Genomic DNA, 22924 nt, shown 5'->3' with positions numbered 1-22924 from the left:
TGTTTATGTAACACCATATTCAGCACATTCTGATTTTTATTTTTACTACTTTGATGTACTCATTAGAGAAATGATCTGTCCAGATAGCATGCAAACAAAGGCTTTTCATGTAACGCAGCACATGTGACAATAATAAGCCAATCACAAATTTCAATTCCAAACCCATTAACACCCAGCTTTATACTGTCAGTAAACTTGTATATGTTAGAGTTTGCGCCCTCATCTAAGTCATTGATGAAGAGTTTGAAAAGCTAGAACCTTAGCACAAATCACGGTGGCAACACATCTGCCACATCCTCCCCGAAAGTTTACTGTATATCCTACTCTTTTTTCTGGCCGTTGTAAAGAAAAAGATAATAAAATATATGAGCAGAATTAGGCCATTTGGCCTATCGGGTCTGATCCACCATTTCATAATGGCTGATCCATTTCCCTCTCAGCCCCAATATGCTTCCACCTCCCTGCATCCTTTCACATCCTGACTAATCACGAATTTATCATCCTCGGCCTTAAGTATACTGAGTGAGTTGGCCTCCACAGCTGCCTGTAGCAATAAACAAATTCACCACACTCTGGCTAAAGATTTTCCTCATCACCTCTGCTCTAAAAGGATACCCCTCTATTCTGAGACTGAGGTCTTAGACTCCCCCATAGAAAACATCCTCTCCACATCCACTCTATGGGGGCCTTTCAATGAGGTCACCCCTCATTCTTCTGAATTCTAGTGAGCAGAAGCCGAAAGCTATCAAATGCTCCTCATATGACAAGCCTTTCAATCCTGGAATTATTTCCAGGAATCTCCTTTAAACTCTCTCCAGTTTCAGCACATCCTTTCTGAGATAAGGGACCCAAAACTTCTCACAATTTTCCAAGTGAAGCCTCACCAGTGCTTTATAAAGCCTCCACAGTACATAGAAACATAGAAAATAGGTGCAGGAGTAGGCCATTCGGACCTTCGAGCCTGCACCGCCATTCAGTATGATCATGGCTGATCATCCAACTCAGAACCCTGTACCAGCCTTCCCTCCATACCCCCGATCCCTTTAGCAACAAGGGCCATATCTGCAAGTCTCCCCTCTCCATGGCACCGATGTTGTCCAAGGGAAGGGCATTAGGACCCATACAGCTTGGCACCAGGTGACATCACAGAGCACTGTGTGATTAAGTGCCTTGCTCAAGGGCAGAACACGCTGCCTCGGCTGGGGTTCGAACTCACGACCTTCAGATCGCTAGTCGAATGCCTTAACCATTTGGGCATGTGCCCACACTAGTTACATACTCGGAAAACGTATGGCAAATGTGTGTTCCCTCTCCTCACTCAGTATTTAGTGACTGTGCCCAATCTTATTATTCCAATGTGCTTTATTGCCAGTCCTTTATAACAGATTTAAGCATCCATTTTCCCCACTGATGATGTCAGCTCAATCGATCTGCTTTTCTCCACTTCCATTTCAAAATATTGGCTATTCCCTATCTGTAGCAAGCATACTAGAATCAATTAATCTTTGTGAAGATGATAACCACAAAAACCATTATCTTAATCGCCACCTCTTTCGATACCCTAAGTTGCAGGTCATTGGGGATTAATGGGGTTTTGGCCCTATTAGTGTTCAAAGTTCATGTTTAATTGTCATTCAAATATACATGAATGCCCATGGGTGGATGGTTGCCTTCTCCATTACTAGCGCTAATTACCTTCGGCCCGTTCACATTCGATATGTTCTTCATTATAATTTTTGTGTTTTCTCTGACTAGTTCTACAAAAATGGATAAAAATTCTCTCTGCAATCGCCTTTTCCTCCAGTAAAATTTCTCTTGTCTCAGAATGCAAGGGACCCATATTAATTTTTGTTAGCTTTTTCATTTTTGAGGATTTATAGACACTTTTGTGTATCTCCTAATAGATTCCAATTGCCCGCTTCAATTCCTTATTAATAGAGGCACGTGCAAGGAATACATTGACCCTTTCACAAAAATAAAATGATTAAAATAACCTGTGACAAAATCTGTTCCATTCTGTTAACATATGCTCAGCTGCTGCACTGTGAAGCCTGTGTAAAAGACAGAATAATTATAGAATATTAATGCTAATAATTCCAGTGGATTCCTTGTCACTTTGGGGGCAAGGGTTAGAGCTTGACTGTAAGTCAATTAACTTGATATTGCCTAGAATAAGGAAATGCAGAAAGCAAAGAATGTTTGAAAACGAGGATCAAGGAATAATGAAAATGCTATATTTGGGCTGTCACGTGTTTTCCTGTTTGAACAATGCAAGATTAGAGAGCAAAAAAGTTTGAAATTCAATGGCCACTATATTAGGTACACCTGCAGTTAATGCAAATATCTAATTGGCCAATGCGACAGCAACTTTAATGCATAAACACATGCAGACATGATCAAGAGGTTCAGTTGTTGTGCAAACCAAACATCGGAATGGGGAAGAAATGTCATCTAAGTGACTTTGACTGTGGAGTGATTGTTGGCGCCAGACGGGGTGCTTTGAGTATCTCAGAAGCTGCTCATCTCTCGGGGTTTTCACACACGACAGTCTACAGAGTTTACAGAGAATGGTGAGAGAAACAAAAACTGAACTTCAGTGAGTGGTGGTTCTGTGGGCGGAAATGCCTTGTTAATAAGAGAGGTTGAATGAGAGTAGCCAGACTGGTTCAAGCTGACAGGAAGGTGATAGTAATTCATATAACCATGCAATACAATAATGGTCTCTAGAAGAGCATTTTTGAATGCTCAACACATTGAACCTTGAAGGGGATAAATTACAGCAGCAGAAGACTATAAGCATATACACAGTGGACACTATTAGGTACAGGAGGTAGACACTGCATGTATTAGAATATGGAACAACATCAAAATGCTGGAGGAGCTCAGCAGGCCGGGCAGCATCTATGGCAAAGAGTACAGTCGACATTTCAGCCTGAGGCCCTTTGGCAACACTGTCCTGCTGAAGGGTCTTGGCCTGAAACGTCAACTGTACTTTTCTCCATAGACGTTCCTTGGCCTGCTGAGTTCCTCCTGCATTTTGTGTGAGTTGTTTAGATTACCAGCATCTGCAGATTTTCTCTTGTTTGAGGTCAGAATCAGGTTTATTATCACTGTCTAATATAGTGTGAAAGTTGTTTGTGGCTGCAGTACAGTGTGAAGACATAAAATTATACTAAAGTGAAAAATAAATATATCTTCTAAAAGTAAGGGAAAATGAGGTGGTGTTCAGAAATTTGATACAGGGGAATAAACTACCATCTCCTCCCCAATGGTAGTAATGAGAAGCAAACATCTCTGGAGGGTAGTAGTCTGTCAAAGTTTCAGGTTGAGATCCTTCACCTGAATGTAAATTACGAAGGGTTGGGGAAGTAAGTAGAACACAAAATCTTACCTGTAGTTAAGGGATCAAGTGGGTAAATGCCTTCTTGAAATATTTTCTCCAGCAGTGGTATCGTTTCGAAAGTATGGTATAGATATAGTCCTAAGCAATATGGGCACCAGCCACCGGACAAATGTTTCACACAATTCTTCATTCTCCTTTCACTTAAAATTGAAAGGTGGTTATACAGATTTATGATTCCCTGTTTTTTTGTATGCTGGTAGAGATGGATCACACCATTGTACCCTATTAGTATTAATAAGAGAGAATTACTCTTGCTTGCTGATGAAAACAATTCTAAGGCCAGTAACATACACACACACACAAAATGCTGGAGGAACTCAGTAGGTCAGGCAGCATAAACAGTCAATGTTTCAGGCCAAGATCCTTCATTCTTGATGAATGAGTCCTGATTATCAGCCCGAAATGTCGCCTATTTATTCATTTCCATAGATTCTGCCTGACCTGCTGAGTCTTTCCAGCATCTTGTGTGTTGCTCTGGTTTTCCAGCATCTGCAGAATCTCTTGTGTTTACCCTAGGCAGTTTTAACATAATAAGAAAGATATAGAACACAAACCGAAGCTGGAGATGCTGGAAATCTGAAATAAAATGAAAGATGGTAAAATCATCCAGCAGGTCAGACATCACTTGTTTTATTTATTTAAGGGTACAGCATGGTAACAGGCCCCTCAGGCCCAACGAGCCCTTGCTTCCCAGTTACAACCATGTGACCAATTATCCTGCTAACCAGTACATCTTTGGAATGCAGGAGGAGGAAGAGGAGAAGATGGCGGCACGACGCAGAGCACGCGGTCTCTCCGGTGAATGGTATCTGTATTTGTCAAGTAGGATGCCGTGCACAATCCTGATTTGATGGAGACATACATGAGAAGCACGGAAGAACATCTGGAGAAACTTCTGAAATACCTGCTTCACTGCCGCTGCTACTGTGCGATCGAGAATCTCTGGAGGGGAAGGCTCCGAATCCTTGGTTTTGCCTGTTGCCTGTTGCCAGGGCCGGGGTTGAAGCAGTCGGCAGAGATGGTGCCGGTGCTCGGTGTCGGAGGGCTGGTTGGAGGCTCGAAGTTTCCAGACGGACTCAAGAGTCGGCTGTGGTCGGGTGCTTCCAGGGTGCTGCATCGGCAAGTTTGTGGCGCTGGAGGCTCATTTCAGGGAGAGTTTTCTTCCTTCTACCACCTGCGTGAGATGATGGGACTTTCGAGACTTTGAGATTTTTCTTTACCATGCCCATGGTCTGTTCTTTATCAAATTACGGTATTGCTTTGCACTGTTATAACTATAATTATAATTATGTGGTTTTGTCAGTTTTTTAGTCTTAGTTTGTCTTGAGTTTCTGTGATATCATACTGGAGGAATATTGTATCATTTCTTAATGCATGCATTGCCAAATGACAATAAAAGAGGACTGCGTGTCCTCATAATCTAATCTAAACCAGAGCACCCAGAGGAAACACACTCAGTCACTAGGAGAGCATACAAGTTCGTTATGGGCAACGGTAGGAAATGAACCCAGGTCGCTGTTGCTATAACACCATTATGCTAACCACTACGCTGCTTTGTCATGAAGCCATATATCATGGAGGTAGAACCTTCGGCCCAGCTCTTCCATGGAACCAAATAGTCTAGTCCCATTTGCAGTGCTGAAACACTAAGCGTGTCAGGTAGCATCTGTGGAGAGAGAGACAGGGTTCATGGTTCATTCAGTGGCATGACAAACAGGCTTGGACCTTCCACAGATGCTGGCTGACCTGTTCAGTGTTTCCACCATTTTCTAGTTTTATTCCTATGCAGAATTAACAGCAGCCAGTATGACTGACCATTAAACTTTCTACTCTATTCTGGCTCTTTTCTCCACCTTGCTTTGGTTAACATTACCTACTGTGTCACATTCAAGTGTAAGTTATACTCCTGATGTTAAAGCACCCTGTTTCCTGTCTAAATGGGGGGCACTATCTTATGGCACACTCTGACCTCACTAGCGTGGGCAACTGGATTCGAGAAAGAACCTGGATCACCCTCACTCCATTAGTGTACTCAGAGAGGCATTGCCCCAAATTGCTGTGGAAGCCATGTTATTGGAGTATTTAAAACAGAGATTGACAAGTTATTGATTAGTAAAGCATCAAAGCTTATGGGGAGAAGGCAGGAGAATGAAGTTGAGAGGGATAATAAATCAGCCATGACGGAATGGCAGAGCGGACTCAATGTGCTGAATGGCCCAATTCTGTTCCTATGTTTTATGGCCTTATTGTCAATACCCTTGACATCCCCTTTCGCTGGGGTGGTTGAAAGTTCAAAGTACATTTATTATCAAAACATGTATGCACAGTACAACCTTGAGATGCGTTTCCTTACAGGCAGTCACAAAACAAAGAAATGTCAAAAGAATCCCTTAAAGAAAACACCACCCAATGCACGTGGGGATGCCATGACTCTGGCTCGACTCTGCTTCGACCCCGATTACACATGCCACGACCAAGCCTTCCCTGTGCCTCCGCCGCAGCTCGGCTCTGCTAATTCTGGGTAAATCCTTCCTGAGTGCAGTTCCATTAAAATCGGTGATTTCCTTCTGGCAACCTGCCCACTTGGCCATTTTTTCTCTGTTAACTTCTGTGTGATTGATTTCAACCATTTGGCTGTGCACGTGCACTTCAGAATCAGAATCTGGTCTATTATCACTGTCTACGGCATGATGTCTGCTCTTTTGTTCAGCATAAGGACAATTACTCTGCATTACCTAATAAATAAATAGTATAAAGGGAAGTTCTCCCACGTTCCACTTCCTGAAGTCCACAATCACTTTAGAAATAATTAAAAACAATTAAATATTATAACTAATTCATGATTATTATTATTTAGTGAAAATTAATCATTATGCATGGTAGCGTAGCAGTTAGCATAATGCTATAACAGCACAAGCAACCCAGGTTTAATTCCACGCTGTCTGGAAGAACATAGAAACATAGGAAATAGGAGCAGGAGTAGGCCATCTAACCCATCGAGCATGTTCCACCATTCAATAAGATCATGGACTCATCTCCACCTGCCTGCCTCTTCCCCATAACCTTTAGTTCCCTTACCATGCGAAAATCTATCCAACCTTGTCTTAAATATACTTACTGAGGTAGCCTGCACTGTTTCATTTTGGCAGAGAATTCCATAGATTCTCTAGGAAAAGCAGTTCCTCCTCAACTCCGTCCTAAATCTACTCCCCTGAATCTTGAGGCTATATCCCTTAGTTCTAGTCTTACCTATCAGTGGAAACAACTTTCCTACCTCCATCTTATCTATCCCTTTCATAATTTTATATTTTTCTGTAAGATCTCATCTCATTTTTCGGAATTCTTGCGAGTGCAGTCCCAGGCAACTCAATCTCTCCTCATAGTCTAACCCCATCATCTCTGGAGTCAACCTGGTGAACCTCTGCACTGCCTCCAAAGCCAGTATATCCTTCCTCAAGTATAGAGACCAGAACTGCACGCAGTACTCCAGGTGCGGCCTCACCAGTACCCTGTACAGTTGCAGCATGACCTCCCTGCTCTTAAATTCAGTCCCTCCAGCAATGACGGCTAACATCCCATTTGCCTTCTTGATAGCCTGCTGCACCTGCAAACCAACCTTGTGTGATGCATGCAAGAAGTCTGTACGTTCTCCCTGTGACTGCATGGGTTTCCTTCAGGTACTCCAGTTTCCTCCCACATTCCTAAGATGTACGGGTTAACAGGTAAATTGGTCGCAAGGGTGTAGTTGGTCTGGGTGGCTTGTTTGACCAGAAGGGCCTGTTAAAGTGCTGTATCTCTAAATAAAAATAAAAAGGGAATGGAAAGTCCAACCCGTATTTGTTTTATTCTCTGCCTTGAGGCCAGTTTTATCAGCCTGACTGCTGTCCAGGATAGAAATGAACTCGGTGATAGCCCCAGTTGATGGGTGAATTACTGGCCCATCTATCTGCTCAGTAAGTGACTCTGCGTTGGGCTGAAAACATACTACAAGCTTAACAATGTGCACTGGAGGATTTAGTCCATAAAATAAGGGACAAATTGAAAACAAATGAATGGACTGAATCAGCCAGACAGACTAAAGTCTCTTAAAGGATATTAGATTGAAAAAACATGCCCCATCAATAACCAATGCAAATCGAAATGCAAAATAAAAATAAATCCTAGAACTGCAGCAGATGATTTCCATTTGATTGATGTGGGCAGTAAACCAGGGAAGCAGGATATTGGAAAATGAAGTGTTACTAATAGATAAAGATTAGCAGAATACTCTCAGTATTCTCATTTATTCTAATAATATAGCAAGCTCATGCACTGTAGTAGATAGGAGCCTTGAAATTGTTCACCTACATCTTAATGGTGATAAAAATAACACTGTGAATCATCTTGATACTAATTGTGGAGGTCTCAGAATGATCAAAATCTTCAATAGCAAGGATCACAGAGTAGTGTCGCTGGCTTTCCCCGTACAAATCTGTGTAAACAAAATTAGGCATGCAATTGGAGGTCAACATGGTACAGATTGCCACGGTCTCTTCAGGATCAAGGGAGGCAGCACAATAGTGTAGTACAATGCTTTTCAACACCCCTACTGTAAGATCTGGGTTCATTTCCCACTGCTATCTGTAATGAGGTTGTACATTCTCACCAAGGGTAGCGGTGTAGAGATATGTCTCTACCAAAGGAGGTGTAAGGTGCTCCTTCCCTCCTCTAGCCTGCGGGTCACCCTTGGGCAAGGTATAGCACCTGCTTAGCACACCTCAATCATGGTTACGTAAAACTATGAGAGATGGTCACATGAGCAGCTGGTATGTATCACGAGTCCTGGTTATGCAACCTCTGTCGGCAGGCAGACAGTCTCAGAAGAGTATTGATAATGGCTGGGGTCACCCGTCTTGTAAAAACACTGCTCAGAAGAAAGCTGAAAACAATCAATCAATCAATCTCTCTCTCTCTCTCTCTCTCACACACACACACACACACACACACACACACACACACACACACACACACTTGAACCCCTTCAATCACAGAATCATTCTCATAAACTTCTTCTGGACTCAACTCACTCTGCAATTTATTGCTCAGAGAATCCTGTTCCCAAATCCCTTTGCACCTCTGATGTCTGAATTTTCTCCCCATTTAGAAAATAGTCCACGTCTTTGTTTCTTCTACCAGTGTATGACCATACACTTCTCCTCGATACTTTCCATCTGTCATTTATTTGCCCTTAGTCCCAATCTGTCTAAGTCATTATGCAGACGCCCTGCTTCCTGAACGCTATCCGCCCCTCCACCTACCTTCATATTGTCCGCATACCTAGCCACAAAGTTATCAATTCTATCACTCAAATCCTATCCAAGTCCAAAAGACCAGGAGATATAGGAGCAAGTTAGGCTATTTGGCCCATCAAGTCTGCTCTGCTATTTCATCATGGATGATCTAATATTCCTCTTAACCCCAGTCTCCTGCCTTCTCCCTTTATCCCTTCATTCCCTCACCAATCAAGAATCTATCAACCTCTACCTTAAATATGCATAAAGACTTAGCCTCCATAGCTGCCACTGACAAAGAATTCCACAGATTCACCATTCTCTGGGGAAAGAGATTTCTGCTGATCTCCATTCTGAAAAGATGTGCCCCTCTATTCTGAGGCTGTGTCCTCTAGTTTTAGACACACCCACCATAGGAAACATCCTCTCCACATCCACTTTATCACAACCTTTCACCATTCCATAGGTTTCAATGAGGTCACCCCTCATTCATCTGATTTCCAGCGAATACAGGACCAGAGCCATCAAACACTATTCATATGAGAAGCCATTCAATCCTGGAATCAGTTTCATGAACCTCCTTTGAACCCTCTCCAGTTTCAGCACATCCTTTCTGAGATAAGGGGCCCAAAGTGCTTTCAATGCAGTTCAGGATATGAGATCAGTTAATTAAATTATCCAGAATTAAATAGGCAAGTGACAGTAAAACTGTTGGATTGCCATAAAACATAATTTTTTTTTGAGTTATGGAGTTGGGCGGCATTGAGGCAACACATTCCGCCCATCATGTTTATGCAGACCATCAAATATCTATTGAGGGCTTGACTTAGGAGGGGAGATTGGATTAGCTGGGGCTTTTTTTTCCCTGGAATGTCTGAGGCTGAGCGGGTGACCTTACAGAGTTATACAAAATCATGAGGGATCTAGAAAAGGTGAAGGGCCAGCACCTTTTTCCCAGGGTGGAGGAGTCTAAGTTGAAGATGAGTGGAAAGGATTGAAAGGGGATCTGAAGAGCAAATATTTCAAAGGGCAGATGGAACAAGCTGCCAGAGGAAGTGGTAGAGGCAGATGTAATTACAACACTTAATAACACATCTGTGCAGTTTCTTGGATAGGAAGGGATTCTATTTATTTATTTTATTTAGAGGTGCGGTGTGATCGCAGACACTTCAGCCCCATGCGTCCACACTGCCCAGTTACACTCCTGTGACCAACTAACCTACAAATCCATACGTCTGTGCAATGTGGAAGGAAACCAGAGGGTCGTGGGAGTGTGGAATCAGCTGTCAGTACGAGTGGCCCATGTGAGCTTGATTCCAACGTTTAAAAGAAGTTTGGATAGGTACGTGGATGGTAGGGGTATAGAGGGCTATGGTCCCAGTGCAGGTGAATAGGAGCAGGCAGTTTAAATGGTATTCGACATGGTCTAGATGGGCCGAAGGGCCTGTTTCTTTGCTGTTCTTCTCTCGGGCACCCGAAGGAAATGTGGTCATGGGGAGGACACACAATCTCCTTATAGACGTTCACACAAAATGCTGGTGAATGTAGCAGGCCAGGCAGCATCTATAGGAAAAGGTACAGTCGACGTTTCGGGCCAAGACCCTTCGTCAGATCTCGGCCCGAAACATTGACGGTACCTCTTCCTATTGATGCTGCCTGCCTTGCAGCGTTCCACCAACATTTTTTTGTGTGTGTTGCTTGGAATTCCAGCATCCGCAGATTTCCTGGGGTTTGCGTCCTTATGGACATTGGTGGGAAATGAATTTAGGTCCCTGGTCCTCTAATACTGTAACGCTAACCACTATGGTACCATGCTGCTCAAAGGTTTTGAGGGATATGGGCCAGATGCAGGCAAATGGGAGTAGCTGAGGTAGTTAACTAGGTCAGCATGGACAAAAAGAGCAGAAAGATATCAAAAGTTGCAAAGATACATTTAGTGTCAGGGAAATGTATACAATGTACGCCCTGAAATGCTTTTTCTTCGCAACCATCCACGAAAACAAAGGAGTGCCCCAAAGAATGAATGGCAGTCAAATGTTAGACCCCCAAAGTCCCCACAGCTTCCCCCCCCCACATGTAAGCGGCAGCAAAGCAACAATCCCCTCTCCCCCACCAGCAAAAAAAAAGCATTGGCACCCACCACCAAGCACTCAAGCATGCAGCAGAGCAGGATCTGCTTCAATTCTGTATAACTCTATGAACAGAGATCAAATCTGGATCTCAGTAGAGCTCTGATTTAACCCAGCTAACCCCTACTTACAGTCCTCCATACATTGCCACTGTAGTTGACCTTCAAAAGTACTTCAGTTGTTGAGAAGTGTTTGATATGTGCCAAGTTCTCTTATCCTGGACTGTCAGTTGGATTAAGGTACACAATGATCTGTATCCGACATGATTATCCATCCGAACAACCCTGATAATCTGGAGAACCCACATGTTAATCATTGGTGTTTGGAGATATAATCCCACCTGCAAACATGGCTGGATCCCTTTTAGCTCTTTTGTCTGCTCTCCGTGATTAACATGGTCTCTGAGTCTCCGTATCAGCCAGGTTTCTGCCCGGAGCTGCGTGAGGCAGTGAGGGGTCGGCGCCCATGGAGCTAAGAGTTCAGTGAGGTGGTGAGGGGTTAACAAAGGGGTAAGTGAGCACTGGGCAAGGGGATGGTGAGTGAGACAGTTCAGGCTCAATGAGGGGGTGAGTGTACGGTCAGTGAGGGAACCCAGAGGACCGGAGAAGTGTCAGCAAGATGGGATGTAAGAGTCAGTGAGGAGAGAGGGGGCTGTGAATGAGGGGTCAAGAAGAACAGAGAGGAAGCAGTGAACAGGCCGAGAGGGTTGGTGAAGGATCAGGGAACAGGGAAGTGAAGGGTCAGGGATCAGGGCAGTCAAAGGTCAGGGTGCAGGGCAGTGAAGGGTCAGGGAGCTGGGCAGTGAAGGGTCAGGGAGCTGGGCAGTGAAAGGCCAGGGAGCAGGGCAGTGAAAGGTCAGTAAGCAGGGCAGTGAAAGGTCAGGGAGCAGGGCTGTCAAGGGTCAGGGTGCAGGGCAGTGAAGGGTCAGGGAGTTGGGCAGTGAAAGGTCAGGGAGCAGAGCAGTGAAAGGTCAGAGAGCAGGGAATGGAAGGGTCAGGGAGCAGGGCAGTGAAAGGTCAGTGAGCAGGGCATTGAAAGGTCAGAGAGCAGGGCAGTGAAGGGTCAGGGATCAGGGCAGTGAAAGGGCAGGGAGCAGGGCAGTGAAGTGAGGGATCAGGGCTGTGAAAGGTCAGGGAGCAGGGCAGTCAAAGGTCAGGGTGCAGGGCAGTGAAGGGTCAGGGAGCTGGGCAGTGAAGGGTCAGGGAGCTGGACAGTGAAAGGTCAGTAAGCAGGGCAGTGAAAGGTCAGGGAGCAGGGCTGTCAAAGGTCAGGGTGCAGGGCAGTGAAGGGTCAGGGAGTTGGGCAGTGAAGGGTCAGGGAACAGGGCATTGAAAGGTCAGGGAGCAGGGCAGTGAGTAGTCAGGGAGCAGGGCTGTGAAAGGTCAGGGGTCAGGGCTGTGAAATGTCAGAGAGCAGGGCAGTGAAGGGTCAGGGATCAGGGCAGTGAAAGGTCAGGGAGCAGGGCAGTGAAGGGTCAGGGATCAGGGCTGTGAAAGGTCAGGGAGCAGGGAAGTGAAGGGTCAGGGAGCAGGGGTCAGGAGCAGGGTAGTGAAAGGTTAGGGAACAGGGCTGTGAGGGCTGTAAGAGGTCAATGAGCAAGGCAACACACAATCAATAAGTGGGTCATTGAGTGGAGCAGTACAGGGTTGCAGGATCCCTAGCAGGGATGCCTGGCAAGCAGGGCACTGAGTAGCATTGAATGGGGCAGTGAGGAGAAGCCAAATAGGTCAGGGAGTAGGGCACTGAAGACTTTAATGAGGGGTCAGGTGAGGAGACAAGGAAGAAATGAAGAACCAAAAATGAAGAAAATAAATTCAGAGGACGTCAAATATGATTTATTTATTGAAATACAGCCTGGAATAGGCCCTTCCAGCCCTTCAAAATCTGCCACACAGCAATCCATAAGACCATAAGACATGGGAGCAGAACTAGGCCATCTGGCCCTTTGAGTCTGCTCCGCTATTCATTCATGGATGATCATTTTTTTTAAAATCTCCTTCTCAACCCCAGTTCCCAGTCTTCTCCCCGTGACCTTTGATGCCATGTCCAATCAAGAACCTATCAATCTCTGCCTTAAATACACCCATCAACCTGGCCCCCACAACTGCATGTGGCAACAAATTCCACAAATTCACCACCCTTTGGCTAAAGAAATTTCTTCGCATCTCTGTTTTGAAAGGGTGCCCCTCTATCCTGAGGCTGTGCCCTCTTGTCCTAGACTCTCTCACCATGGGAAACACCCTTTCCACATCTACTCTGCCTAGGCTTTTCAACATTCGAAAGGTTTCAGTGAGATCTCCCTCATCCTTCTGAATTCCAGTGAGTATAGACCCAGAGCCGTCAAATGTTCCTCTTATGATAACCCTTTCATTCCTGGAATCATCCTTGCGAACTTCTTCTGGAACCTCTCCAATGCCAGCACATCTTTTCTAAGATGAGGGGCCAAATCATCACATCACATCCTTGCTCTTGTATTCTAGACCTCTTGAAATGAATGCTAGCATGGCGTTTGCCTTCCTCACCACCGACTCAACCTGCAAGTTAACCTTTAGGGTGTTCTGCACAAGGACTCCCAAGTCCCTCTGCATCTCATATTTTTTGAATTTTCTCACCATTTAGAAAATAGTCTACATGTTTATTTCTATTACCAAAGTGCATGGCCATGCATTTTCCAACATTGTATTTCATTTGCCACTTTCTTGCCCATTCTTCTAATCTGTCTAAGTCCTTCTGCATCCTACGTGTTTCCTCAACACTAGCTGCCCCTCCACCAATATTCGTATCATCTGCAAACTTGTCAACAAAGCCATCTATTCCATCATCTAAATTATTTATATACAATCTAATTGTATCCCCCAATCTAATCAAATTACGATGGCCAATTAACCTGCCAACCAGTATGTCTTTGGAATGTGGGAGGAAACTGGAGCACCTGAAGGAAACCTATGCTGTCATGGGGAGAACAAATTCCTTACAGGCAGTGGTGGGAATTGAACCCATGTCACTGCTACTGTAAAGCGTTGTGCTATTGCTATCGTGCCGCCCCTATAAGGGCAGAAGTTACGGAGAAAGAAACAAATGATAACATAGAAAGTTCCAGGAGGTTCTGGGGGGAAAAGAAATGTGGATTGGAAAGGTTTAGAAGGTTAAACACAGGTAAATGGAACTAGCTTGAATGGGCAGCTTGGTCAGCATGAACCATTTGGGCTGAATGGTCTGTTTCCATGTTGGATAATGCTATAGTTCTAAAAATCAAGAATCAACTTTATTTGCTGTACACAGTATGTATGATTACATATTAGGAACGACATGCAACAAAAAAACAAAATTCAACAATTCTAAAAGAGTAAAGAATTATAGAAAGATAAGTTGGAGGTTGAAGTATTTATGTATTTATGCACTTTTCATTCCATATCTATTTCTTAACCTCTAATTTATTTTACTAATTCTTTATTATTTAGAATTGTTGAAGGTTGTGCTCTGACCAACAGCAAATTCCTAATACATGTAAATATGTGTGGTGAATAAAACTGATCCTTGACCCTTGAAAAATGATGCTGTACTGAACACAAGTTTGAGTTTTTTGCTGAACTTTAGAGTGAAGGTTGCTGGAAATTCAGCCTGAAGAGTTATTACAATGGTAAGTACGACAATTTCAGTGGATTTACAGACCAGCGACAACAGCATTGCTGATATATTGAGAGTTGTCAGTCCAGCAAAGTGCCTCTCATAAGCTGCAGAAGGGATCTAAAACAGTCACAGCAGGAACCTACAAAGAGCATCACTAATTCCTCAGACATTGCCACATATGAAATCTAGCTGTAACTCTGAAGATAATTTAACTTAGAGATTGAATTGTGCTTGTCGCTTGTGAGGTCTAGACTGCAGCAAAACATCATGCATTTCTTCCTGGAAGCAGAAAGAAGCCACTGCTTGCTGAGCTAGTAACACTTTTGTGCAGGGTAAAAGATGAAAATTATAAAGGCCTTGCAAGAAAAGTGCAGATGAGAATTGCCAGTGTGGTGCTTGCATTAGAGGGCATGTGCTGTAAGGGGACGTTGGACAAACTTGGTTTATTTCTCACCTTGGTTCCCCTCAAATGAGACAGCTAAAGTTCAAGTGAGATGCGTGAGGCTGTATTTTATACAGAGAATGGTGCGTCCCTGGAATGCGCTGCCAAAGGTGGAGGTGGAGGCAGATACGATAGAGGCGTTAGCCTGTCACATGAATATACTGAGGATGGAGGGATATGGACCCAAAGGGAATAGTTTGACTAGATGGCACTAGTCTAATTACTTCAGCAGAATGTCATGGGCCATAAGGCCTGCTTCTGTGCTGTAGTATTCCTTGTTCCAGCTCAGGTATCATTGTTCGGACAAACAAGAAGCACACATTGGTTCATCAATCACCAGCCAAAATCAGAGTCACAGGACATAGTACAGGCCCTTTGTTCCACGATGTTGTGACCTTTTTACCGATTCTAAGATCAATCTAATATATCTCCCTACATCGGCTTCCATTTTTCAGTAATCCATGTACCGAAGAGTTTCTTAAAGGTCCCCAATGTATCTGCCTCTACCACCACCCCTGACAGGGTGTAAACAAAAACTTACCTCTGACTCTTCCTCCCCCTCCACCTATAATTTCCTCCAATCACCTTAAAATTGTGGCCCCTGGTATTTGCCACTTTCACCCTGGGAAAGAAGACTCTAGTGGTGGGATCTTGAAACCTCTATCGTTACCTCTCATCCCCCTTCAATCCTTGGATCTGGAATGGAGTATAGTTGTTGGTGTCTGACAGGTAGAGTGACTTCACATCATGCAAAAAAAAAAGCAGAATAGGCCCACTTTCAGGATGCTTAAAGGAGCAGCTCATTCATTCATTACCATCCAATATAATGCAGCAAATAAGGTGTGTGGTAAAAGTCTAGGCCTTGCACAGAGGCTGTATATCATTGTCTCCACTGTCAACTGCATAAGATCCATGGATTCACTCAGTGAAGATAGTATGAGACTCCTCCTTTTCAAAGTTCAAGGTAATTTTTTTTTAATTCAAGTGCATATATCTCACCATATACTACCTTGAGATTCATTTTCTTGTAAGCATTTACAGTAGAATAAAGAAATACAACAGAATCAATGAAAAACACACACAAAGACTGGTAAACAATCAATGTTCAAAAGAAAACAAACTCTGCAAATGCAAAAGAATAATTTTTTAAATTAAATAATAAATAAGTAATACTGAGAACCTGAATGATAGTCTTTAAATGTTTTAATAGGTTTCAGTAGGTATGTTTAATGTCAGAGAAATGTATACAATATACATCCTGAAAATCTTTTTATTTGCAAACATCCACGAAAACAGAGGAATGCCCCAAAGAATGAATGACATTTAAATGTTAGAACCCCAAAGCCCCCGTCCAGCTCCCCCTCCCACACATAAGCAACAGTAAAGTAATGATCCCCCCTCCCCCAGCAGCAAAAAAAGCAATAGCACCCCTCACCAAGCACTCAAGCATTCAGCAAAGCATCAATAAAGACACAGACTTGCAGTACCCCAAAGACTACTCATTCACTCGGTATTCCACATACCATAGGCTCTCTCTCTTCCTAATAAGGGAAAAAGAGATGTCTCCATTTCGCAGCGAGAGGGGAGACGTAACAAAACAACTCGCTGATTTATGGTGTTAAAAGTTTGTTGCGTAGCTTCTTCCGAGCTCTGTGCCCAAAGAACTTGGGTCTCTGGGCACACAGCTCGCTTCTTTTGATCTCCCATGACACAGCAGCTTTCTGCGGCGGCACAAACCTCAAGTCCGCCCACCTCCAGAGACACAAAATCCCATAACCCTGAAGGTGCACTAGTCTTCTAGGCCGGGTCCTTGGTATATCAAATAGCGGCCAGTCATGAGACCCCGAGAGCAGGTCCTATTTTCGTAACTCCAGGTCAGGGTCTTCAAAAGAACCCCAAAAGGAAAAAAATAGGGATATTAAAGATAGAAATAGAGCTGTTTCTGAAGATGCAAACAAAGGAGTCGCCATTAGGCGCCATCATCCTCCTAAGCTCCACCCTCGAAGTCCATAATTTGTGGAATCAATTCAGATTTGAGGTGAGTGATGATAACAATGCCAGCTGAGGATCCTTTGATTGAATGGTAATAAATATTCCTAAACCTGCAACTCCTTGTTGATGGTAACAGCAAGAAGAGATCATGGACTGGATGGTCGGGTACTTGCTGGATTCTGCTTTTTTGTGGAAGCGCTCCGTGAGGATGTGCTCAACGGTTGCGAGGGTTTTTCCTGTGATGGACTGGGCTGTATCCACTACTCTTTGAAGGCGTTTCCATTCTTAGGCATTATTGTTCCCATACCAGGCCTTGATGCAATCAGTCAGTATACTCTCCATCATGCATCTAAGAAAGCAGCAGGGTCAAGCATCAGAACTGGTGATGGGGTCAAGTACTGGAGGTTTCAGGTATAAAATAAACAGAAAGTGAATAAAGAGTAGCGTAAGAAAAATCATTTTAACACGGTGTGTAATTTTGGACCAATGTGATGGATACAGGTCCTATTGTGGTCTTCATAAAGAAGACAATTGTTGGTGCTGGAAGCATGGCGACTTTTGTGGGCTGCCCTCAGCACAATGCTTGCTGATATGATTTGGCGCAAATGACTTACATCACTGAATGTTTCAATGTTACGATGTACAAATAAAGCAAATAAAGCATGTCTTTATCTTTGAATTGGATACATATATACTTGTAAATTTGTAAAGATACTGGCCTTAGTTGGAGTAACATGTTCAATAGATTTCTAAAGCTCCCTCTAGAAAGGATGTGGAAGATGGTGATACTCACAACATGCTGGAGGAACTCAGCAGGTCGGGCAGCATCCATGGAAAAGATCAGTTGACGTTTCCACGGATGCTGCCCGACCTCCTGAGTTCCTCCAGCGTGTTGTGTGTGTTGCTTTGACCCTAACACCTGCAGAGTATTTTGTGTTTATGTGGAAGATGGTGAACCCCATGCTTAACTAAGAGGTTTGAGGTTCGGTTACTGGATGTATTGAATGCAGAAAATTAACGAATTTTGAATATTAAGGGAATTGAGAGAAAGGAGTTTGGTACTATAGACTGGTGCTGAAGTCAAAAAATATCAACAGCTTTTCCACAGGCAAGTTGCAGTTTTTTCAGGTTAAGCTGCAATTATTCCCTTAGCAGCTGTAGCAAGCTGCTCTCTCTCATAATCCGACTGTTTTCTGAACACTGTCCTGACTCAGACTCCTCTTCTGAAGTCATGAGGAGACTTCAGTGTTCATTTGAGCGGTAACTCCCAAAATTGTTTATTTATTAAGGAGATCCCAGGAAATTGACTGAGGTTAGCTTGTAAAGATGTGAATACTTGATCTCTATCAAACTGTTAGAGTGCACTAACTTTTAGCAACCTTCTTTAAACTTGATCAAAAATACTAATACCTGGTTGTGTGGAGTCAAAATAAATGAGCTTCACGAGTGGCTGTCACAGACATATTTTGTTGTGTGAACACTTTTAAGACGGAAGCTGGCAGATTCTTGTTGATCAAGAGTGCGAAAGGTTGTTAGGATGAAGTAAATTGGGAGTGTGGTAAGAGTAGAAAGATCTTAAAGAACAAAACAGTGAAGGTGATATAGATGTGGGGGAAAATAAATTGAAGGGCTACAGGGAAAAGAATGAGATTCATGGGATTGCTCTGTTGTCTGGTGGCATAAACACAATGGTCTGAATGGCCTCATTGAACACTGTAAAATGTAGTAGTTCTGCCTCAATGTTTTCAATCAATTGGATCTTTCACTTTGGGTTTGTGTGTTTGCTTTCAGCTTGGTGACAACGAAGGAAATAGCAGGTTCAAGGACCCGTAATCCCCCTATGTCTCCATCAGACTTCCTGGACAAACTGATGGGAAAGACATCAGGATACGATGCAAGAATTAGACCCAACTTCAAAGGTATGTTCTGGGATAAAAACAGGAAATGCTGGAAATACTCAGCTGGTCAGGCGGCACATGGTAGAGTAAGAGAGTTAATGATTCTTGTTTGTTACCTTACATCCCAGTTGGGAAAAGTTAATTAAAGGGAGAGGAGAGGAGTGAATGAACAAAGACATACAATGGGACGGAAGGCAGGAGAGTTTACATTCAGTGGCCACTTTATTAGGTACAGGAATGGGACCAAGTGTAGTCTTCCACTCCTGTAGCCCATCCACTTCAAGGTTCGACAACTTGTACATTCAGAGATGCTCTTCTGCCCACCAGTGTTGTAATACATGGTTATCTGAGTTACTGTCGCCTTCCTGTCAGTGTGAACCAGGCTGGCTAGTCTCCTCTGATCTCTCTCATTAACAAGGCATTTTTGTCCACTGGATGTTCATTTGTTTTTTTGCATGATTCTCTGTAAACTTGAGACTATTATGCATAAAAATCCCAGCAGATTAAAGGTTTACGAGATACTCAAACCAACAACTATACTGCAGTCAAAGTCACTTAGACCACATTTCTTCCCCATTCTGAATCTCTTGACTATGTCTGCGTGCTTTTATGCTCTATATGAAAGTACATAATTAGCTGATTAGATATTTGCATTAATGAGCAGGTGTACAGGCATACCTAATGAAGTAGCCATTGAGTGTAAATACTGATGCTATAAGGTAAAGGGAAGTAACAGTAGGACAAGAAAACTATAGTCTAAATGTCGAAAGTGAGAAAAATTGTTATCTGAAAGAGCTGAACTCAGCATTGAGTCTCTCTGTTGTCTTGCAGGGTATTTCTAGCATCTGCGCAGCTTTTTGACTTTTACAACATTACTGCAACCTTAAAGAAAATGTGCGCTTTTGGGACATGGACTGCAATGCTAACATATTGCTAATGTTAATTCATCAGAGCCTGTTGTGACAAAGTGAATATCAAAAACAAATAGTGGAAGTGAAGGTGCATGAATATGCAAAGCCAGAAGATGGAACATTTGCCACTCTCACTAGTACATCTATCATGTGTTTACTACTTGTTCTGGAAGGGATTCAATTCTACGTTTTTAATGTATTTCCTTACCATGCTATTTGGCCCATCGAGTTTATGACAGGAAAATAATTCTGGTTGAGCTGACTGTGCCATGGGAGGAGGGATGGGAAGAGGCCCACGACAGAAAGGCCTTGAAGTACCAGCCCTTAGTGCAGGAGTGTAAAGACAAGGGACGGCAGGCATGGTTGTTCCCTGTGGAGATCGGCAGCAGAGGTTTCCCAGCCAAATCAGCATGGCGGTTGTTGTCAGATCTGGGCCTGGATGAAAAAACAAGCAGCTCGTAGGATGGGGGAAGAGGCAGAACAAGCCTCTTGTTGGATTTGGAGTAGGCGAGAGGAGGGAAGCTGGAAGCCAGGAGCAGATGGCAGTGATTTGGCCACTGCCAGCCCACCAGCTAGAGAGTGTCGTGGTTAGGGGTCGAAACACTCAGTGAAGGTTGCGAACCACCTGATGACATCTGCTCCTGGCTGAAGGCTACGGTTACCTTATAAGGTAACTGGAGAATGCACCCTAACAGGTGTATATAACAAGAACAATTGTATTTCCCCATAAATTTTCCTTGTACGAATTCTTCCCACAACTCCCCCACCCCAATTCTATCAATTGCCTATACACCTGGGGCAAGTTACAATGGCAAATCAACCTACCAACCTGAGATGTGGAAGGAAGGTGTATAACACAGAGGAGAACTACGCATCATGGAGAGAACATGCAAAATTCTGAACAGGTAGCACTGGAAATCAGGAGAGAAATCGGATCTACTAAATGTGTCACTGCGTTGCCCTCAGCTGAATGAACTATCCCCTGAACTAGGTTCAGATTTCCCCCCAGTTTAGCAAATGGAGAAAGACGTCACTGTTACCACAGCAACCAACATGCCAGAGAGTGATTGTTCTGCATAGCAAAGTCTTACATGCTCATAAAGTCACACTTGGCTAACAGTGAGGACCTTCCTAGTACTCAGACCTTCTTGTAGATGTGAAGAATATAAAAACAGAGCCTTCAGCACCCACAGTTGACATGCTGTATGTTCCTGTGGCTAACATCATGGAAACTGTGGAGTTTTAACATTGCCAAAGCATCACCCTTGATATTATCTAGGCCACTACCAAAGAGAGGACATGGAGACAATGCTTCTAATAGTGGGAGAGTCCAGGACTACAGGACACAGCCTCAGATTAGAAGGATATCCCTCAGAAAAGAAGTGTACCCGAGTCTTTGGGGTAACTGCAAGTCTGGGTCTTTGCTCATGCTTGAGTCGTGGCGGTGCCAACGCTTGCTTTTTTTGCCAGTGGGGGGAGGAGGGACTGCTGCTCACTGCTGCTTACGTGCGGGAGGGGGGAGCTGGGCAGGGGACTTTGGGGTTCCTACATTTAACTGTCGTTCATTCTTTGGGGCACTGTTCTGTTTTCCTAGATGGTTGCAAAGAAAAAGTGTTTCAGGATGTATATTGTATACATTTCTCTGACATTATATGTACCTTTGAAACCTTTGAAACAGAGATGAGGAGGCATTTCTTTAGACAGAGGGTGGTGAATCTGAGGACGTCAAGATATTAGGTATATTTAAATCAAAGTTTGATTTGGTCTTGATTACTAAGGGTGTCAAACATTATTGAGAGGAAAAATAAATCAGCCACGATGGAATGGCAGAGCATATTTGATTGGCTGAATTACCTAATTCTGTTCCTATATCTTATGAAGCCCTACGTGGTCAGAGATACCATCTTGTAGATAACATTAAACTGAGACACTATCTGTTCTCTAAGATAACTTATTCCTAATTCCACACCCTCATCACTTAATTAATTTTTAGTCTCACGTGGTTATGTAGTCACAAACAAACATATTTTGAGAGATCTTGTTGTGCATATATTATTTACTGAGTTACATACCCTCTCAATTGGTTAATTAATGTCTGCATTGCGAACCAAATTAAGTTAAACATTTTCACAGTTACAGATCTAGTGTTTGTACTGAAAACCCTTAAAACAATTAGGTTGGCCATAATGCTTATAGATCACCCTATCAAAATAACTGGGTTTTAAATAAGTTATTTTATTTGGAACAGGACCAGTCATAGAGATGGTGAAAATTACATTGGGTGTAAATTTTGAAAGCTCGGTTCTGTATTTAATAAATGCGAATTTTCAGGCCTCAATGAATACAATACCAGGAGTGCAAATATTCTACTTTTAAAGGATTACATTTATGGTTCAGTTATACTGAGAATCAGAAAGGTAATCTGGTCAGCGTATTAAACTGCCAAGGCTGGATTAGTGGAGCTGTCCCAGTTATATAGAGAACTGTCTCCAGGATATTTCTGATAAAGCCAAATCTGAGAAAATTTGATTTTGGAGATGCCAGGCTGAGTGTGTGTGGAGATATTAACTGGACTGAGCCTCTGTCTTTAAGTTTAGACAAATAAAAACGGATCTCATTGAAATGGGCATGTCTTACAGTGACTGACAGGGTGGTTGCACAAAGAATATTTCCCCGGCTGATATGTTTGGAATCAAGGAGCAGAGTCTCAAAATAAAGGCTCCGGAATTCAAGGGAGAAATTTGTTCCCAGAATGGAGAATCTTTAGTGCGCTCAACCCAAGATGACTGTGGATGCTATATTGAATATTGAGTATATTCAACACATGCACTCAGTGGCCACTTTATTAGATACAGTTGTGGAACCCGGCGGGGTCTTCTACTTTAGTCGACCATCCACTTCAAGGTTCAATGTATTGTGCATTCAGAGACGGCTCTTCTGCACACTGTTGTTGTAACACATGGTTATTTGAGTTACTGTCATCTTTCTGTCAGCTTGAACCAGTCTTGAACAAAACTTGAAATACCCTAAATCAACCTCAGACTATATTTCCCTTGACTGATGGTCATTTCTTGATCTGTTAATCTCTAATATATTCAAGAAGCTTTTTGTGGCTTCTTCCATGTAGCTAAACACAAAATATTTCTTTGCCATTTCCTTATTCCCTAGTAAAATTCCTACTTTCACACTCTGTAAAGAACTCACTAGACAACTGGTGATTTTTGTCCCTTATCCATGCATATCTCAGCA

General features: G+C 43.2%; 1 protein-coding gene across 7 annotated transcripts in view; it reads left to right on the top strand.

Moving 5' to 3' along the window:
- Positions 1-18706: 18706 nt before the first annotated feature.
- glra3 (glycine receptor, alpha 3) overlaps positions 18707-22924 on the top strand; it is a 203135-nt gene continuing 198917 nt past the window's right edge. For all 7 annotated transcript variants that reach the window (XM_072257115.1, XM_072257114.1, XM_072257112.1 and 4 more), the window contains exon 1: positions 18707-18785. In XM_072257115.1, the coding sequence (XP_072113216.1) occupies positions 18707-18785 (79 nt within the window). The remainder of the gene's footprint in view (positions 18786-22924) is intronic.

The sequence above is a fragment of the Mobula birostris genome, chromosome 5 (assembly GCF_030028105.1).
Source record: "Mobula birostris isolate sMobBir1 chromosome 5, sMobBir1.hap1, whole genome shotgun sequence".
Taxonomy (NCBI): Eukaryota; Metazoa; Chordata; class Chondrichthyes; order Myliobatiformes; family Myliobatidae; genus Mobula; species Mobula birostris.
The sequence above is the reverse complement of the archived record's forward strand: the minus strand, read 5'-3'. Positions and strand labels throughout refer to the sequence as shown.